The sequence below is a fragment of the Copadichromis virginalis genome, linkage group LG5, assembly GCF_057382275.1.
Source record: "Copadichromis virginalis isolate Kocher_CV1m ecotype Utaka linkage group LG5, C_Virginalis_male_GT1.1, whole genome shotgun sequence".
Taxonomy (NCBI): Eukaryota; Metazoa; Chordata; class Actinopteri; order Cichliformes; family Cichlidae; genus Copadichromis; species Copadichromis virginalis.
In genome coordinates this window covers 11,187,946-11,204,715 of record NC_140622.1, presented here as the reverse complement: position 1 = coordinate 11,204,715, position 16,770 = coordinate 11,187,946, and the positions used below count along the sequence as shown (strand labels likewise).

Genomic DNA, 16,770 nt, shown 5'->3' with positions numbered 1-16,770 from the left:
GTATCTAAAACATCAAACACTTTAACCAGTGCTTTCTGAGACTGGGTGAGTAACGGGAACCACTCAGTGTCGGATCTGTAAGTGCTAAAATTATACTGTTACTCGAACCATCCAGTCGTTCTCTAAAATTGAACATTAGCTTTCTTAAAAGTGCTTTAAAAGTCCAAACACCCACAGCTACAAACATCTGGCTGGCACTACCACTTCTAGGTATCCTGCAAAGGATTCTCATCGCATCATTATATGCAACATGCAGCTTCTGCATGCTACATTGTTTGTAGGATAACCACAAGGGGGCAGTATATAGCGGTGTGCAATACGCTTTAAACAAAGCCACTTTAACTGGAAGTGAACAAAAGCTGAATTTGCGTGCAATAGTATTTGCCTGCACATAGAGCTTACACCGTTGTCTGTATATGTCATCATCATCATTCATTTGTTCAGTAATAAAGTGACCGAGGTATTTCACCTTTTTATGAACTTCAAGAGTTTTTTGTGCCAGTTTAAACAAAGGGAAATTTAGCTGTTTATCCTGCTTGGTTCTACATATCAAAACAGCACTTTTAGCAGCATTGTACTCAATGTCATATTGCACACCATATTCAGTACAGATATTAAGAAGATCCTGTAACCCAGCACTGCTTGGACTAAAAACAACCAGGTCATCTGCATACATAAGATGATTTATCAATGTTTTACCTAATATACACCCAGTGTTACAGGCTCTCAGCTGTATGGACAAATCATCAACATACAAATTAAATAAAATTGGAGACAAAATCCCACCCTGTGTAACACCATTGCTGACACCAAAGGGGGCAGAAATACTGCTTCCCCATTTAACCTGCATGTTCTGATGAGCGTACCAGTAAGAGAGAATCCTCACGATGTACTGAGGAACTCCCCGTCTCTTCATTTTATCAAAAAGTTTTCTGTGGTTCACTCGATCAAAAGCCTTAGAGGCATCAATGAAACACATGAGGACAGATGAATTTTTAGCCCTATACAACCTGACTATTTCCTTGAGTGCATATATGCACATGTCAGTGCCGTGCTTTGGTTTGAAGCCAAACTGATTATCCAGAGAAGAGATGAACACACTAACTCTGTCAAACAAGATTCTTTCTAACACCTTAGATAAAATACTGGCTAGTGCAATTGGCCTGTAATTATCCAAGCAGCTCACTTTTGCAGCTTTGTCCTTCATAACTGGTACCAGTAAAATACACAGCATTGAGTCTGGTAATATGCCATGAATCATAAACCCAGTGAAACAGAGTGCTAAAAGAGGAGCTAGCCTTACACTAGCATGTTTTAAATGTTCTGCAGTGATGTGATCCAAACCAGAGGATTTATTATCAGACAACCTATGAATGGCTTCAAATACTTCATGTGTCCTTACACTTATTGTGTCATTACTCATGTCAAAATTGTCCTCATATGGATCACTTTTTATACAGTTAAACAACGCACTGTAATGCTGTCTCCATAATGCTGCAATGTTATCTGCCCCAGAAACACCTTCAACAGTTGATGGTAGAGATGGTTTACAGTTATTAAGAGCTTTCACCTCTTTCCAAAAATCTGCCATATTATTACACAACATTTTCCTGGACAAAGAATCTGCTCTCAGCATTTGCTCATTTTTAGTTATAAAGCGAACAGCGTACTTATATCTGGCATTCGCACATTTTTTCTGTTCAAATTCTGGGCCTTGTTTAGGTCTTCCAGCCATGGCCCAACATTTATAAGCTATGCGAGCTTCATCATGGTACATGGATACATGTTCTTTCCAGCCAGGTCTGATGTTAGGTTTCTTATGCTTATATTGTTTATCAAGCAGTGTACCACTTTTATACAGAGCAGTCACTATATCATCATACATGGAGCAGAGTAAATGTTTATGCACAGCATTCTTACAGTTGACATCTTTGCACAAAATAGCTTCTTTGGGCAAAGAAATGTTGTTCAGATGTATATCGGTATTACTATGATAAGCTAAGAAATCATCTTCACTACATGCTGACCAGTCTAATTTTACACTGGTAGCAATATTAGCAATATTATTTCCAGTTGTTGCTGGCATTTGTTCCACATTCACAGTAAAACCAAAAGGTATATGATCTGACACAGTTACCTCATACCTAATAGTCATGTTTGCTAAAGCTGCATGTCCATCAGCTGTACAGATACAGTGGTCCAGCCATGATGTACTATGCCAGGCTTCACTTATGTATAGCTATCTGCAGGCAGTAACACTTTGGTAGACAAGATAAGATTATTAACTTGACAAAAGTGAGTTAAGTGTTTAGCAAACTGAGAACTGCTGTCTGTGAGATCAGCATTAAAATCACCCAAAACATATATGCTGTAAGTATCGTTGTCTTGAATAAATGCATTAATAAAAGCCAGCCTACTGAGGTATTCTTGCTCAAAAGTGCTCTATAAATAGAGCACTTTTGAGCTCTATTTATAGAGCACTTTAAAAAATACGTGATTGACCAAACTACTTTATAAAAGAACAATGATAAAAGTTAAAAATGAATAAAGCAGACAATAAAATATCCCATAAATAAAGTTAAGGATAGAAAGAAATACAATATTGTCATACAATAATTAACTAATGATTTTTAAGATGTGCTCTTGTAAATTCCCTGAAAACACCGAGATTATGTAGTGCCTCAAAAAGACGTCACAATCTAATCTCATATTTAATATTTTAATGGTTTTTAAAATCTGATTTCAGATCGGTCTCTAACGCAGCACTGTTAAAGGGATGGCTACGAAGATGACACTTTCGGGATGAGAGGCTTCCCTCCCTTCCGTCTTTTGTTCAGTTGTCTATTTAATCCCGCCCCCTCCCACAAGCCCCGCCCGCTTGAACAAGTCATAGTTGAACTAAGGTACAGTTTAATTAATAACGGTGAACAAATGTTAAAAAGTGGTAGGTAGTATTACAGCATGATGCAGTCTACAGCAGAGCTAGGTTAAACTGCTTTGCGGTGATTTGGCACTTATATGGGGTACATTTTTCACTTAGGTGTTACAAATTGAATTAAAAAAAATGAAACCAGTGTTTCTTAAATACGAAGGTATTTTTAGGTGAGAATTTTTAAAGTTATATATAAAAAAGCAAATATAAGCATAAAAACTATGTTCACTTAGGAGAAGACGGAGCGGTGCCAGTTAGTTGCTTTTGTCTTGCTGTTGGCAGTGAACACATACACGCGCGTGAAATAACGATGTACTCATTAGCGCGTTTTGTCCCGCACCTTATTTATACACACACACACAAAGGGGAGACACCACAGAACACCTTCACCGCATCCAACGAACAGTTCCGTGCTACCCTCCACAAGCTAGGGGGAGTTGCATCTTGAGTGTTCCGATGTCTTTGGTTGTGTCCAATGCCACCGTTTCCGTAGTGCTAGGTGCAGGGTAGCTATCAACGTTAGCTCTAAGTGAATAAGGGGAGCTACGTGTTGAAATCACTATCCCAAACATCTGAGGAATATTACCTAAAGGTGTGTGTGGGTGCGTGTTTTTTAGAAAACCCAAGTGGCCACAAACCTTTGTAGTCCGGTAGCGATAAACAGCTTCTATAAACATCATTTATTTCAGTTTATCGGATTAGAAATCATCCATGGAGATATGCGATAGCTAACGGAGGCTAACGTTGCTCTCGCTTATAATGCTTTTACTTCATCTAATCTAGCGTTGATGTTACACTACTGTTTAGTGTCTCGCTAATCTCAGTGTCACCAAAATATCCGCGCTGCATGTCAAACAATGACACAACTTGAAACAGTAACAAAACTTAGCAGTTTATGCTAGCTAATGCTAACGTTTTGTTTGCTGGCTAACATTGCTATATTATAGTCCCAGCTAATGAACTGTGAATAGATTTATTTCGAAACTAACTTTACAATTTCACAGCCATTTAGCTGTGTTAACCGTACATGCTGTATAGATCATTTTTATAATCAGCCTCGATTTTTCTTTTTTCACCACAGGCTTTGCCATGATAAATTGACCAGCTTTCAACCAGCAGCCGCACACATTTAACCTCAGAGGCCAGGACATCAAGGGGCACTGTGGACATAAACATCTTTAAATGGGATGCAAGACGAACTATAGAGGAAACTTAAATTAAACTTGTGAATCAATGGATGAGGAAACGCTTGAAAGCCCACTCCAGGGCACAGAGACTGTGGAAGAAGATGCAGGACAAAACGCAGAGAAGAACAGCTGTAAAGGAGACACTGTAGAAGAGGATATAGGACAAAGGTCAGAAAAGAAGAGCAGTGAAATAGATGAGACAAATGAAGCAGCCCCAGAATCCTCAGATGGTGTAAATGCAATAGGAAGCCCCAGCTCTGGTCCCATGAAAGAAAAGGCAACAGAGGAGAAAGAGGAGGCAAAATCTTCTGGTGGTGAGCCTCCTGTTGACTGGTTTGAGCCACTTGAAGATGATGATGATGATGCCGAAAGCAATGATAGAAATGATCCAGAGGAAGAGAGTCTGGCAGGAGAAAGTGAAAGGAGCGAGAGTGTGGGTGGCAGTGAGAGCACCTTCAAAAAGATATATCAGTAGGTTGAATAATGTTGTTCTTACTATCCTTTGTGGTCATGTGATGCTGTAGTAATATTTACTCATAAAGTTGCTTTTTCTCTAACATGCTATCGATCATATAAGCCCCTGCAACACAGAAAGGTCCAGGTGATCAGACTGTCACATTACTGCCTAACAGATGTACAGTACTGTGCAAAATTCTTGAGCCACGCTAAGTTTTTAATATTTTACAGAAAAAAAAGAAAGAAATTAGGTGCAGTGAATTTAATGAAATGTGCAAATATACATACAGTGTTTTAAAACAGAGTTTGTAAAATTCTAACAAGCTTTAAAGTTACAATTTGGTTTGACCGAAAGTGTCAGATTTGGATTCATCACTCCATAAGACTCGAGGTCTACTTCTTGTGTAAATTGGCGTCCACCGTTCCCTTCCTTAAGAATGGCGTCTTGACAGCCCACCTATGTGTGTTTGACGACACTTCAGCGTCACTCAGGTTCTGTTTCAGGTCTTTGCTGAAATTTTTCCTGTTCCTTAAGAACATGATTTTCAGATTCTCTTTATGATTTTTTTTTTTTTTTTAGGCTGAGACATATTTTGTCTTCTGCTTGTCCCGTTTCCTCAAACTACTAGTAACAAAGTACCAAAAGGTACAATTTGAAACAATTTTTTTGTAATTTCTCTGTTATGTTTAGGCAACACTAGTTCATCTCTTGAGTTAAAAGTAACCTTCAAAAAGCCTGAAGAAGTAACCCTCAGGACCACTTTATAAAGAAATCCCAAGACCGTCTGGTTTCATGAAAGCAAAGTATAAAGAAATTAGAGATGGCTTATGACTTTTGCACAGTACTGTGTATGTTACAAGCTCTTTTGGTGTTACTAGAGTGTGCATGGATTCCTGTGCCCTCAAATAGGATGCAAACGCTAATCGTTAAAATAACTACCAAAATATACCTGCCATGTTATAGAAAACTCTAACTTGCATTTTATTTTACTTGATTGATTACTTTCCTACTGTGAGGTTCAGAGGATTGACATATCTGTGTCACGGTGTAACCGATTGATGAAGCCAACAATTTGGGAATAGGTTTAGGTCTTTTGCTGTAATCTGATAATGAGCAGCATTATCTTAAATATTTTTGGACTAAATTTAGATGCTATGCTGGTGAGCAAGCACAGGATCCCCTTTTTTTACCATTGTTACTACAGGGCGGGCAGTGGGGATGCATGCGTGCAAAGATGCTGCACAAGCTTTATGACCATTTTAAGCATCAAGTGTATTTTCAAATATTCAGAGGAGCTACCAATGAAAACAGAGCTTTAAATGTCTTATTCATTTGAGCTCATTTCAAACTTCAATGCAACTTTGCCTGTATCTGGGAAAATAACTTTTATTTATTATATTATTATTATTATTATTCATCATGTTTCTCAGGGTGATGTATTTGCAGTCTCTTTTCCCTCAATGTGATCTAAACATTTCTAAAATGTTTGAGTGTGTGTCTTCTTTTAAATTCAGGCTTCATGCACCCCGCCGTAAACGATCGCACCCTGATGAGGGATGGGTTGAATGCCCTGCACTGGGGGAGGGCTGGAAGCGCAAAGAGGTCGTTCGGCGTTCAGGATCTAGTATTGGCCAAAAGGATGTATATTACTTAAGGTAAATACGGCCTTGTAGGAATAAAGAATCCACCTGTACAGTTGTTGACATATTAATGGTGCTACCTTTTACACTCCTCCTGAAGCGTGCACTTAATATCAAAGGAATATTTTGGGTTTTTTTGTGGTTGTAATTATTTTTCTCCTTTGCAGTCCTCGTGGTGATCGAGTGAGAAGCAGAGTAGAGCTGATTTCAGTGCTGGAAGGACAGGACTTGTCTAACTTTGAGTACAAGACGGGCAAATTCTACCATGGCGAAACACCGCTCCCAAGAATTCGAAGCAGAAAGGTGTCGCTTGGTGTTATTCTTTGTATTTTAAGCATGAAGACACTGAAGATTTGAACTGCATGACTTAGAGTCTGCTATCCTCACCCTCTCATCCTTTAGAGAAAGGTCCGCGAGCGATCGTCCTCAGAGTCCAGCTGGATGGAGAGGGGAGAGGGGGCAGACACTCCTGACTCCCACCACAGACTAACCCCAAGCCTCGGGTCTAAAAACGTCAACTCCAATCATTCAAATGCCCCCTTGAACAGTACAGTGGGATCGCCGAATCAAGGGTCTCACAGTGAGGATCCACCTGCAGAGGATAAAATTAAACTCCCTGGTCCATCGTCATCTCAGCCACGTCCGCTCCCTTCTATAAATGGAGAGATCGGGTCAGAGGACAGCATACTGTGAGTCTGTTACTACGTGCAACATAACACCATCATTACAAGTGTCAGCTTCTCGTGATAACTTGAGGTTGGGGGGGGGGGGTCATCATGTGTGTCTGCAGGATCTGTGCCAGATGTGGCATTTCCTTCACAGGCACGTGGTATGACAAACAAAGAAAGAGGCCCTGCTGTCCCTCCTGTTGGGGTACGTTGGTGCATAAGTGTGTAGAATTATAAGTGAGAGACAAAACTGCATCAGATCTATATCTGATATCAAAGGGAAACAGGTGGCTGAAGATGGGGTGAAATATGGATTCTCCTTGTAACATTACCTACAATTTTTTCCTCACTTCCAGCAGCGTCAAAGACAAAAGAACACCCAATGATTCGCTTCAGAAAGGTAATGTAACTAATGCTCAAAGGGTGCATGCTAGTATCGAAATGCTCTTAAATTCATTTCATTTCCCTTTAAAATTCTGATAAAACTGTTGCCGTGTGTCTTACAATCCACATTTCTCATGAATGTTATTAAAGAAGCAAACTGTCTTTCTCTTTGTGTCCATGCCACATGTAGTGGATTCCTTGTGGTCAGTGCGTGGGATGTCATAACACCGACAATTGTGGGCAGTGTGCCAATTGCAAACATGGGCTGCAGAGCCCAGAATCCCGGAGACGCATATGCCGAAAACGCAAATGTATATGTCCTATTCGCAAGGTAAACAGCTACACACTGATTTTTATTTATTTCTATACTTTTAAATTACTTTAGCATCAATATTGCTTTCTTATGCATTTGGTATGTTCTTCCAGGGCCCTGGAAGTGGAGGCTTCATGCAGCAGAGGCCTTACAGTGACGTTTCAGAGACATTTGACGACAGCATGAGTTTCCAGGTATAAAGTCTGTATAGTCTGAATAGTTAACACTTTGATTGGCTTTGTTTCCTGTATTTTCTAAAATGTTCATTTGATTTTACAGGGTGAAGTTACAGATTCACAGGTAACACTTTTCTGATCTTATCAAATGTGTTATTTATAGCATCGTGCTGAACAATCACTTTCCTTACTCATACTGATGTTGTCTTCACACAGCACCCCAGTCTCAAAAGCAGTGACACGGAGAACTTCTCAGTCAATGTGGATGTTGATGATGAGGATGAGTTGTCAACCGATGACGATGATGATGTGAGTGTTTTAGGTCTTTTTCTTTTTTAACGTTTGCATAAAGGCATATATCTTTACCACACACAGACACACGGTAGTGACACATTTCATTGAAGCTTTTTAAGATCCTGAAAGACTTAGGAATTAGTAGTACGATTTAAGAGTGTAGTAATGGACTGAAACGGAACATGGCAGCAATGCATCTACAACACGTGTCGAACTCCAGGCCTCGAGGGCCTGTATCCTGCAGGTTTTAGATGTGTCCTTGATCCAACACCGCTGATTTAAATGGCTAAATGACCTCCTCAACATGTGTTGAAGTTCTCCAGAAGCCTGGTAATGAACTAATCATTTCATTCAGGTGTGTTGACCCACGGTGATATCTAAAACCTGCAGGACACTGGCCCTCGAGGCCTGGAGTTTGACACCCCTGATCTACAAGGATGCCAGCTGCCGTTAAACGCCAAAGAAGAAGAAGCTGTGTCCGGTATTGTAGCTGTGTCCAAATTCAGGGGCCGCATTTGTAGGCCGATTACTTTACAGCGACGCAACAAAGGCTGTCCAAACTCGAAGACTTCTCCAAATGTGGCCGACAAATGCGTCCTTAATTTCCCCAGATTTGAAGGATGGGTCGGGTGTATACTTTCATTTTTGGAGACGAGCTGGCTGGGAGGTCAAGGTTCAACTCCCGGCACATCGTTTTCAAACCGTCCGCGGTCTTTCGCTGCTCAGGTTAAACATGATATATAAGTCACTTAGATAACTTAAAAATGTTATTGTTTGGCTTTTTTCAGTGTTTTGTTTGCTCCTGATTAATCAGTTTGGCTGAGATCAAAGTTATAGTTTTTACACAGCTGAATAAACGTCAAACAGAAAACTGATTAAACACAAGTGTGAGATGGTTGAGAATTTACTCCAGTGTCCTGTTACATTTTAGATAGCAAGGAGTAGACGGCAGAGTTTATTAAACTCCACCAAGAAAATCTGCAAATTTCATTAAAAGTTTAATAAACTATCATCTTGTCTTTATTTTTGGTTAGCACATACCTTAAACACTTCAAGCTGTAAGCTAATGATAGTTATATAAGAGCAGATGCATGCTGGTGCAATAAGCTGTACGTTTTACGTCCAATGGATGCATGATTTGATTAGTCGACTAATCGCAAAAATAATCTGTGACTAGTCGACTATCAAAATAATCATTTATGGCAGCCCTAGTCTGCACAGTGGGAACAGTAACTCAGATGACCACTTGTGACAACCAAGGTATTCAGAAAAGGATCCCACAGCACATCAATCCTTGAAGCCGATGGCCTACAGCAACATAAGACCGCACTGCATGCCTCTCCTCTCAGAATATGAACATGGAACTGAGGCTCCCCAGTGAGTCAGGATTTCTGCTACAACATTCAGACAGTAGGGTCATAATTTTCCTTAAACAACATGAAAGCATGGATCCATCCTGCCTTGTATCAACGGTTCAGGTTGGTGGTGGTGTTACAGTGTTATGGGGAATATTTTCGGAGCACACTCTAGGCCTCTTAGTACCAACTGAACACCATTTAAACATCATTGTAAGTGTTGTTGCTGACTGGATAATGTCACAAAGCTCATCTGAAACTGGTTTCTTGAGTTCACTTTACCCAAATGACATCCAGATAGGGCTCCTGTGAGATGTGGTGAGATGAGACATCTACATCAGGAAGGTGCAGTCAATAAATCTGCAGCAACTGTGTGACTAGATGATGTCAATGTGGACCAAAATCTCTGAGGAATGTTTCCAGCACCTTGAATTTTTGCAGCATTTCACAACAGCAACTTCAACTTCAAGTTGAGTTGAGTGAAAGTTCGTTAGTGTTACAGTTCTGTTCATGCTGGTTTTATATGAACTGCAACGTAACAACGTTTCATGTTAAAAAAGGGACACATCTTAACAATACATGCAACAACTCCCAGCTGATGTGAGGACTCCTCAGGCTGTGATGGGTGGGAGAGAGGTGAATACATTTTAGGAATATATACTCATTAGCCAAGTTTCCATCCACGTTTAGTACAACTTTTAGCAATATTTCCAGAATGTGTAAATAAATGAAAACATTCACAACTGCTATAAAAATATTAGGCTTTAGGTGGATTGTGATCAACAGTTGGGGGCACCAATTCTGCAGCCTGGTGTCATTAAACTACTGCAGAAGAAGAAGCACCAGCCGAACCTCAAAGAATGGAAAGCCAATATGGGAAAACACAATGACATTTTTGTGCTGTTTATTAATTATAGGAAAGTTACAGCCTCCACTTTGTTCCACATCAGTGGGATTGCTGTTTCATTCAGGCTGATTGCAAACAATAACTTTCCTCCCATATAGACAATCTCCCCCTGTACCCTTTAGACACCTCAGCACTAGTTGGTTAAAGACTGTTGGAGTCGACTGCACATTTTTTTTTGTCTTTAACTTTCTCTTTATTCAACCAGTTAATTAACCAGAATGATTCAGTAAACATTGAATTTTACACATTTTTACATTTTGGAGATTTATGGTGGAAATAGAAGTTGTGTAATTCCTAAGACACCTTTTGCCCATAGTAGCCCGTACTTGTCGCGTATCTTTGATAAAAGTGTGTCTCTATTAGTGATTTCTTCACTGTTGTCTTGTTATTTTGACCCAATTGTGTGAATTTTCTTGTTTTCAGTGGCACAAAAAGCGGAAGCGACGTTCCTGTGGAGAATGCAAGGCCTGTCTCTGCAGGAAAGACTGTGGCACGTGTGATTTCTGTATAGACAAGCCCAAGTTTGGGGGCAGTAACAAGAAAAGGCAGAAGTGTCGCTTACGACAGTGTCAGAGGCAGGCAATGGTAAGACTGACAGATGCAATTTTGTAAAATAGTTTTTCAATGACACTGCTTCTTCCAGTATTTATTTAAGTAAATTCCTCTGCTTCTACCTGGCAGAGGCATTTGCTGCCCTTCCAGATGGGACAAGGTGACTACGGACCAGATGGCCCACTTCCGCCAGGCCGGCCTAGACCTCACTACACATACAGTCGCAAGTTAGGTTTAAAGAAAACCAAAGGGTCTCAAATGGGCTATGATTTAAGCGACAATGAAGATGATGACAGTAATTTACAACCAGTGAGTGCCCAACGCCTCTGGTCATTTATTTTGTTTCCTCTTTGCTCATAAAGATTATTTTTGAGGTCATTTGGCAGCTACGACTCGATCACCCCATTAATTGTGAACCTGACCTGGCTTTGCTCTGCCGTTGTAGATTAGTTGGAGCTCGTCACCTGTGAGGTCTAGCAAAAGCTTTTTTGACATGAATGTGAGAAACCACCAATCATCTATGCAGGTTTGAAATCAGATCTCAGTCCACACATATTTTGACAAATGCCCCTCATCTCAAACAGAAACACGATTTCAACGTAACGCTGTCTTTCAGCAGTTGAATAATTCCGAGTTTGGAGTGCAGAACGGACTGTCAGACAGCGTCCCTCAGATCAGCAACCACAGCAACCCCCACCAGGTAAGTTTAACTTAAACAAAAGCGTTGCTCTTTCTGATCCTCACCAAGAGGTTTGCTTCAAAGGTCTCACAGCTCTGTTGTAAACTGTTGCGCTTTTCTGGCTGATTGTGTAAAAAGCTATTGCTGACCAATGCCGAACGACGGCACGATCCTCACTCATCACGAGCCATCAGCCTCCTACTTACACTTTCGTATCATGAACACTTACTGGAACCCCGTTTTCTTAAATCTGTGGTCTTTTTCTTTTTAACCTTTGCTTGGTAATGAAGTCTGAACAAGTAAAGTGTATAATGTCAGGGTTGTTGCTTCTTGTTACAGTTCTCGTGGTCCTTTGCTGTTGTTTCAATATTTGACAGCATCATTTAAATGAAGCTTTTGAGCAGTTTGCCTTTATTGCAGTTTTACAGAATAGAAGCATGAAAGACAGAAGGGTTACAAAATGTAACAATGCCTTCAACCTGGATGGATAAACCAGAGATGTTGCAGTGATTCGGTTTGTGTCTAAAACATTTGGCATGAGGCCACCCACAAAAGTTAATGTGATCTGTTGTAATGGCTGCGTTTTGCTGCCAAGCTGTTTGTGCTCTCTACTTGTCACCACCCTCTCCTTGGCTGTCCTTCAGTTTGTCCTTGTGGTCACTTGTTTTGCCAGTCAGTTTATGGATGAACATATCTAATTTTCCACGATTTATTTCAAATATGATAACAGTCAAAGTTTGCTTGGCCCTCCTTATCTAAACTATGTGTAGGGAAGAGTGTAGATTTCCTTTTTTGACACTTCACCAATTGTTAAAAATGTGGCCCTTTTCATACATGTATCATTTTGTTCATGGTTTTCATTGAAGCTATTTGATGTTTTCCAGAGGTGGTGTTGGTGTATACACAGAGATAAAAGAATTTCTGCATTTGTCACAGCTGGTCTGATCTTCTTCTACATCATAATTATAGACAAACACAATTTTGCTAAAGTAACGGCATAGTTGCGCACATCTTTATATACCACAGTGTTTAATAATTCAATACACAGGCTAACCCCCCCCCCCCTTTAAACAATAGACTGTAAATAAAAGATGGCACCAAATAGTTTTTAGCAAATTGAATTCTTAAATTTAGCTTCACAAATTTGTTCTTTTTTTTTCCTTTTTTTTTTTTTATTTCTTCGAGCCACAAGTGAGCATATTTGGATAAAAAGTTAGGGTGCTGAATTGTAGTTAGCCCTCGCAAGATGTGTTGGCAAGGTGTATGAACTGTATGGATGTATGCAACAGACACAGCTAGCTGCTAAGTAGTACAAAGTAACAGTTTAATAATGTCAAATTATGTAAAATTCACCCACATACAGTGGTGTGGTGTTGTTTTATTTATTTAATTATTTAACCAGACTTTAAGATTCTGTGGGATCTGACTTGTTTTATGAGCCAGCCTCAAATAGCAACTTGAGGAACTACAATGTGTTTGTACAAGTTTATTTGTGGGATTCCCAGAGGCTGCTACCCGATACTTCACATAATCTCCATTAGTAGCACCAGAGGTTTCCTGTAGCTGCAGACTTCCACAAAGGATCCATTTCTGTCTTCAAACGGTTTCAGTGTATTAATAATAAACTGCGTTGTTGGACTCTGACACAATTTGATGTGCAGGTGTGGGCTGGGTGTAGTTTAATATTTATAATTTTGCATTAAGTTAAAGACTAAGGCCCCACTCTCATGAGACCAACTTTGTCAATACAGGAGCAGCAAAACAGATGGGATGCAGAGAGAGCACAAAGTGCCAGAGAAGCTACAAAGCAAGTTGTTGAAGAAGACGAAGATGAGTTGCCCATGGTAAGTGTCCTGCTGAGGCTGCCCGTACCCCCCAAAACAATCATATGTGTATGTATTGTTATTCGTTTATTGTCTGCAGATTACACAGATCTTCAGCTTGGCTGATAACTCGGTTGGGACTGGTACAGATGCAGAAAACCACCTCATGAAACTACTAGACTCTTTACGCTCCTCTGTACTGCCCATATTGTGGTATGCTATAATGGTGGAGGGCCCGCAGCTGCAGCTCATCCAGTGTTCTAAGCAGTCCAGCATGACTGACACCATGGTGCTGATCGACCCGGGCTTCTTCTATCAGGTCACGGTCCAAAAGCAACCGCTGCTCCCCACCCACCCGCTGTACGACTGCTACCCAGCACGTCTAACCTCGGTGACTGAGGTGGTCAACCTGCTTTTGGGTCTGGAGAAGTACTCTGTGTGCCAGGGGATGCCTCCTAAAGAACCATTACATTATAAAGACCCCATCATACTGGAACGGTCATCAACATGTGATTTCTTGGTGAAGAAGAATGTGGGCATTTGTAATAACTGCAGAGCACTTCACTGACTTCAACATCATCACAGACAGAAATGGGGAAAAATGTGAGCAGAGTGGAGACCACTGGTTTTCTGGTGACACTTTGTCCCATTTTATTGTAATTTTTGGTGATGATGTATATCAAAACTTTACAGACTTACCTCTGGACTGTAAATGGTTTATTTTAAGAATCACCAAAGGCATTTCAGGAGTTGTGACGTTATAATCCAGGCGTGTTTCTTCTCAGATGTTTTATTATGTAGGTGTAGGGCTTTTCTACTTGACTGTTATGTGTCTTGGCTTTGGCAGTGTGTTGGACAAGGCTGAAGTTAGCCCTCTGTGTGGTTAGTGTGCTGTTGGTTGATTCACACTCTTACTTGAGGAATATCCCTCGCCCCCCTTACCATTATTCCACATTTTAGTAGCCCTTTTAGACAACTGTACTCCTAGGAATTAGCCCACAGGTTTGATTCCCAGCATTAACACTGTTGTCATGCTACCGGGTTCATTCATACTACATACAACAAAGTTAATAGAAGATTTGTTTTGGTAAAAACAAGTGTGCACCTCAACTGCTTTCTTTTTTAATTTAATAATATATTCACTAGTGTCATCACTGTTGTCACTAGCACTCCATTAGCTCTTGCTTGATGTGCTCCATTTTTGCATTTGCTCCCAGTGACAATACTAAGGCCAGATAAATGTGAGTTAGAAAGGGTATCCGGTGGCAAATCAGATGTGTGGATCCATCTGATGTGGCGACCACTTGGGAAATAAGGGAGCTGCCAAAGGTACCCTTCTATTAGAAATAGTTATTTAAATTGAATTATGTGATTATTTCAAATTCATGACCATTCATACTGGATTATAATAATGACATGTTGATTCTGGGCTGAAATTACAAGCATTTTTTAAATGTCTTAATCTGATTGCAAAGTAGTCGATTATTTGATTGGCTCTTCCGCTGAAGGCAGAATGTGCTCCTAGCAGCAGCGGGTGTGGTGTGATGAGTTTCATACGACCTTTAAAAATGCATTGACGTTGTCCCATGACAGGAAAAAAAAGTACAATTCCCTCCTGAGGTTTGTTCTCATAAATAAATAACTTTAATCTCATAACTTGTTGGGTAGGTCAGCTTTTTTCTGGTAAATCTAACCTACCCTCCTTTTTTGCTTTCACAGGGTGAGTTTTTGTGTTTATATTGCAACAGAAATATCTGAAAAGTGGGAAATATATCATCACAAACTGACCTAGTATGGACATATTACGCTAAATTTGTATTCACCCTATTACTATGACAGTCTAAAGTCATTAGAGCAAAAGCAAAAGTTCAGACACGACCCACAAGCTATAAGTAGGAGCAAGCCGCTGTTTTAAAAAGACCCAAGACGTCTGTGATAGTGATTATCCAGATTATCTCGATTTCAGCCCAATGTCATGTCGAGTGAGAATATTTCACAATATATCCACTGAAAACTTTATTCACTGACCCCGTACTTAGACTTGACACTAAAAACACCTTTAAGATCTCAAAACACAAAAAACAGATTAAGATGAATGTAGTTAAACATTCCTCACAAATCTTAAACTAAAACCCAGCAACGGGATTTCAGTTGTTGTGACTGGCAGCATGTTAGCTGAGAGCAGAGAACACTTTCCTTAAAGGTTTAGTTTTGGTTTTGCGAGGTTTTTGTTGTTTTTGGAACAACATGCTCTTGTTAAACTGATGATGTAGCAACAATCGTCATACAGACGATGACTCGTTATAAATCTGAAATAATAATACGCACTTAACGAGTGTCCTTCCGTCTCTGTTCTCGAGTAGTATAACACTTGGCCTTTAATTGTATTTTCAGCTGTATAATGTGTTTTGTTTTTGTTTTATAAGTGTATAATAATTCACCCCCCCCCCCCTCCCCAAATTACAAACCTCTTGTAAGTTTTAACAATGTGAAATTTTATACATTCTTGATGTGATTTTTTTTTTTTAATTATGTTTTCCTCAAGTAATTGTGCATATGTTGAAATATTTGGGAACAGTGGGTTATTCTTTAAAAAAATATTATTTAGTCTTTGAATTAAAACATATTTGAAGAACTGACACAGGTTTTCCTCATTTCTGGTCATTTTTGTCTTTGTGGATGTAATGTTTGGCGATAATGTTATAATATTTTGTATTATTTTACAATTTGCCAAATGTGTCTAAATCATCAACTGAGTAGAATTAATTGACTTAAACTTTATATGCAGTAAAATCAATTTATGTGGTTGCTGTCAATTATTGATTTTATGGTTGAGTCAGTGGAACACATAACCTAAAGAGAACATATAGCCTATAAAGCTAAGCAAGCCTTAAACATACTTTGATCAGTTAATATAAATCAGATTCTAGAGAGAGTTCGTGTAAATTTGACTGCAACAGTGTAATGTTCAGAGTTCAGCTGTGCCTTTAACAAGCACTTTGTCGGTTTTGTTGATCGTTCTTCATGAGCGGTCAAAAGCTTTGCTATGAATTCTGGGAACTGACTCTTTCAAAAAAGATGCTCCAGGTTGTCCTGTACTGATGAAGATAATCAAGGAAGAACCAAGTGCTGTACTTACGAACTTTCTCAGGCAAAACTGACCATTTAACCACAAATTTCAGTTTCTCCTTTATGATTTGTTGCCAGGACTTTAGCGCAGCTGTTGTTTGTGGATCTCTCGCCTTTAACTTTGTCTTCAGAGAGTGAAATGTGTGCTTCACTTGGCTGGTAACAGGTGTTTAACAGGTCCTTTTTTGTTTTGAGACACTTTTTTCGCCCGTTATTTGGTGATGTGCTGAAAAAAATATTTTAATTAGTATAAAGCTGTTTCTGGATCGGATAT

General features: G+C 39.7%; 1 protein-coding gene across 2 annotated transcripts; it reads left to right on the top strand.

Annotated features, from left to right (window-relative positions):
• The first annotated feature begins 3,263 nt into the window (after window positions 1–3,263).
• mbd1b (methyl-CpG binding domain protein 1b) lies at window positions 3,264–16,008 on the top strand. 2 transcript variants are annotated; one of them, XM_085455862.1, is made up of 17 exons: window positions 3,264–3,524; window positions 4,014–4,590; window positions 6,091–6,231; window positions 6,384–6,519; window positions 6,619–6,905; window positions 7,007–7,089; window positions 7,241–7,284; window positions 7,459–7,599; window positions 7,695–7,775; window positions 7,861–7,881; window positions 7,974–8,066; window positions 10,737–10,898; window positions 10,995–11,174; window positions 11,311–11,391; window positions 11,482–11,565; window positions 13,296–13,388; window positions 13,477–16,008. In XM_085455862.1, exons 2-17 carry the CDS (start codon window positions 4,166–4,168, stop codon window positions 13,933–13,935), a joined length of 2,511 nt encoding a protein of 836 aa, XP_085311988.1. In that variant the 5' UTR covers window positions 3,264–3,524; window positions 4,014–4,165; the 3' UTR covers window positions 13,936–16,008. The 2 variants fall into 2 exon arrangements, with proteins under 2 accessions (XP_085311988.1, XP_085311987.1); XM_085455861.1 differs by having other exon boundaries at window positions 3,267–3,524; window positions 13,468–16,008.
• The last annotated feature ends 762 nt before the right edge of the window (window positions 16,009–16,770 follow it).

What these genes read in the sequence shown, in the direction of transcription:
- mbd1b (XM_085455861.1), top strand. Translation starts at nt 4,166, where the DNA reads ATGGATGAGGAAACGCTTGAAAGCCCACTCCAGGGCACAGAGACTGTG. An exon ending in AAGGATGTATATTACTTAAG is followed by an intron (nt 6,232 to 6,383) that starts GTAAATACGGCC and finishes TCTCCTTTGCAG; the next exon opens with TCCTCGTGGTGATCGAGTGA. An exon ending in CTGCTGTCCCTCCTGTTGGG is followed by an intron (nt 7,090 to 7,240) that starts GTACGTTGGTGC and finishes CCTCACTTCCAG; the next exon opens with CAGCGTCAAAGACAAAAGAA.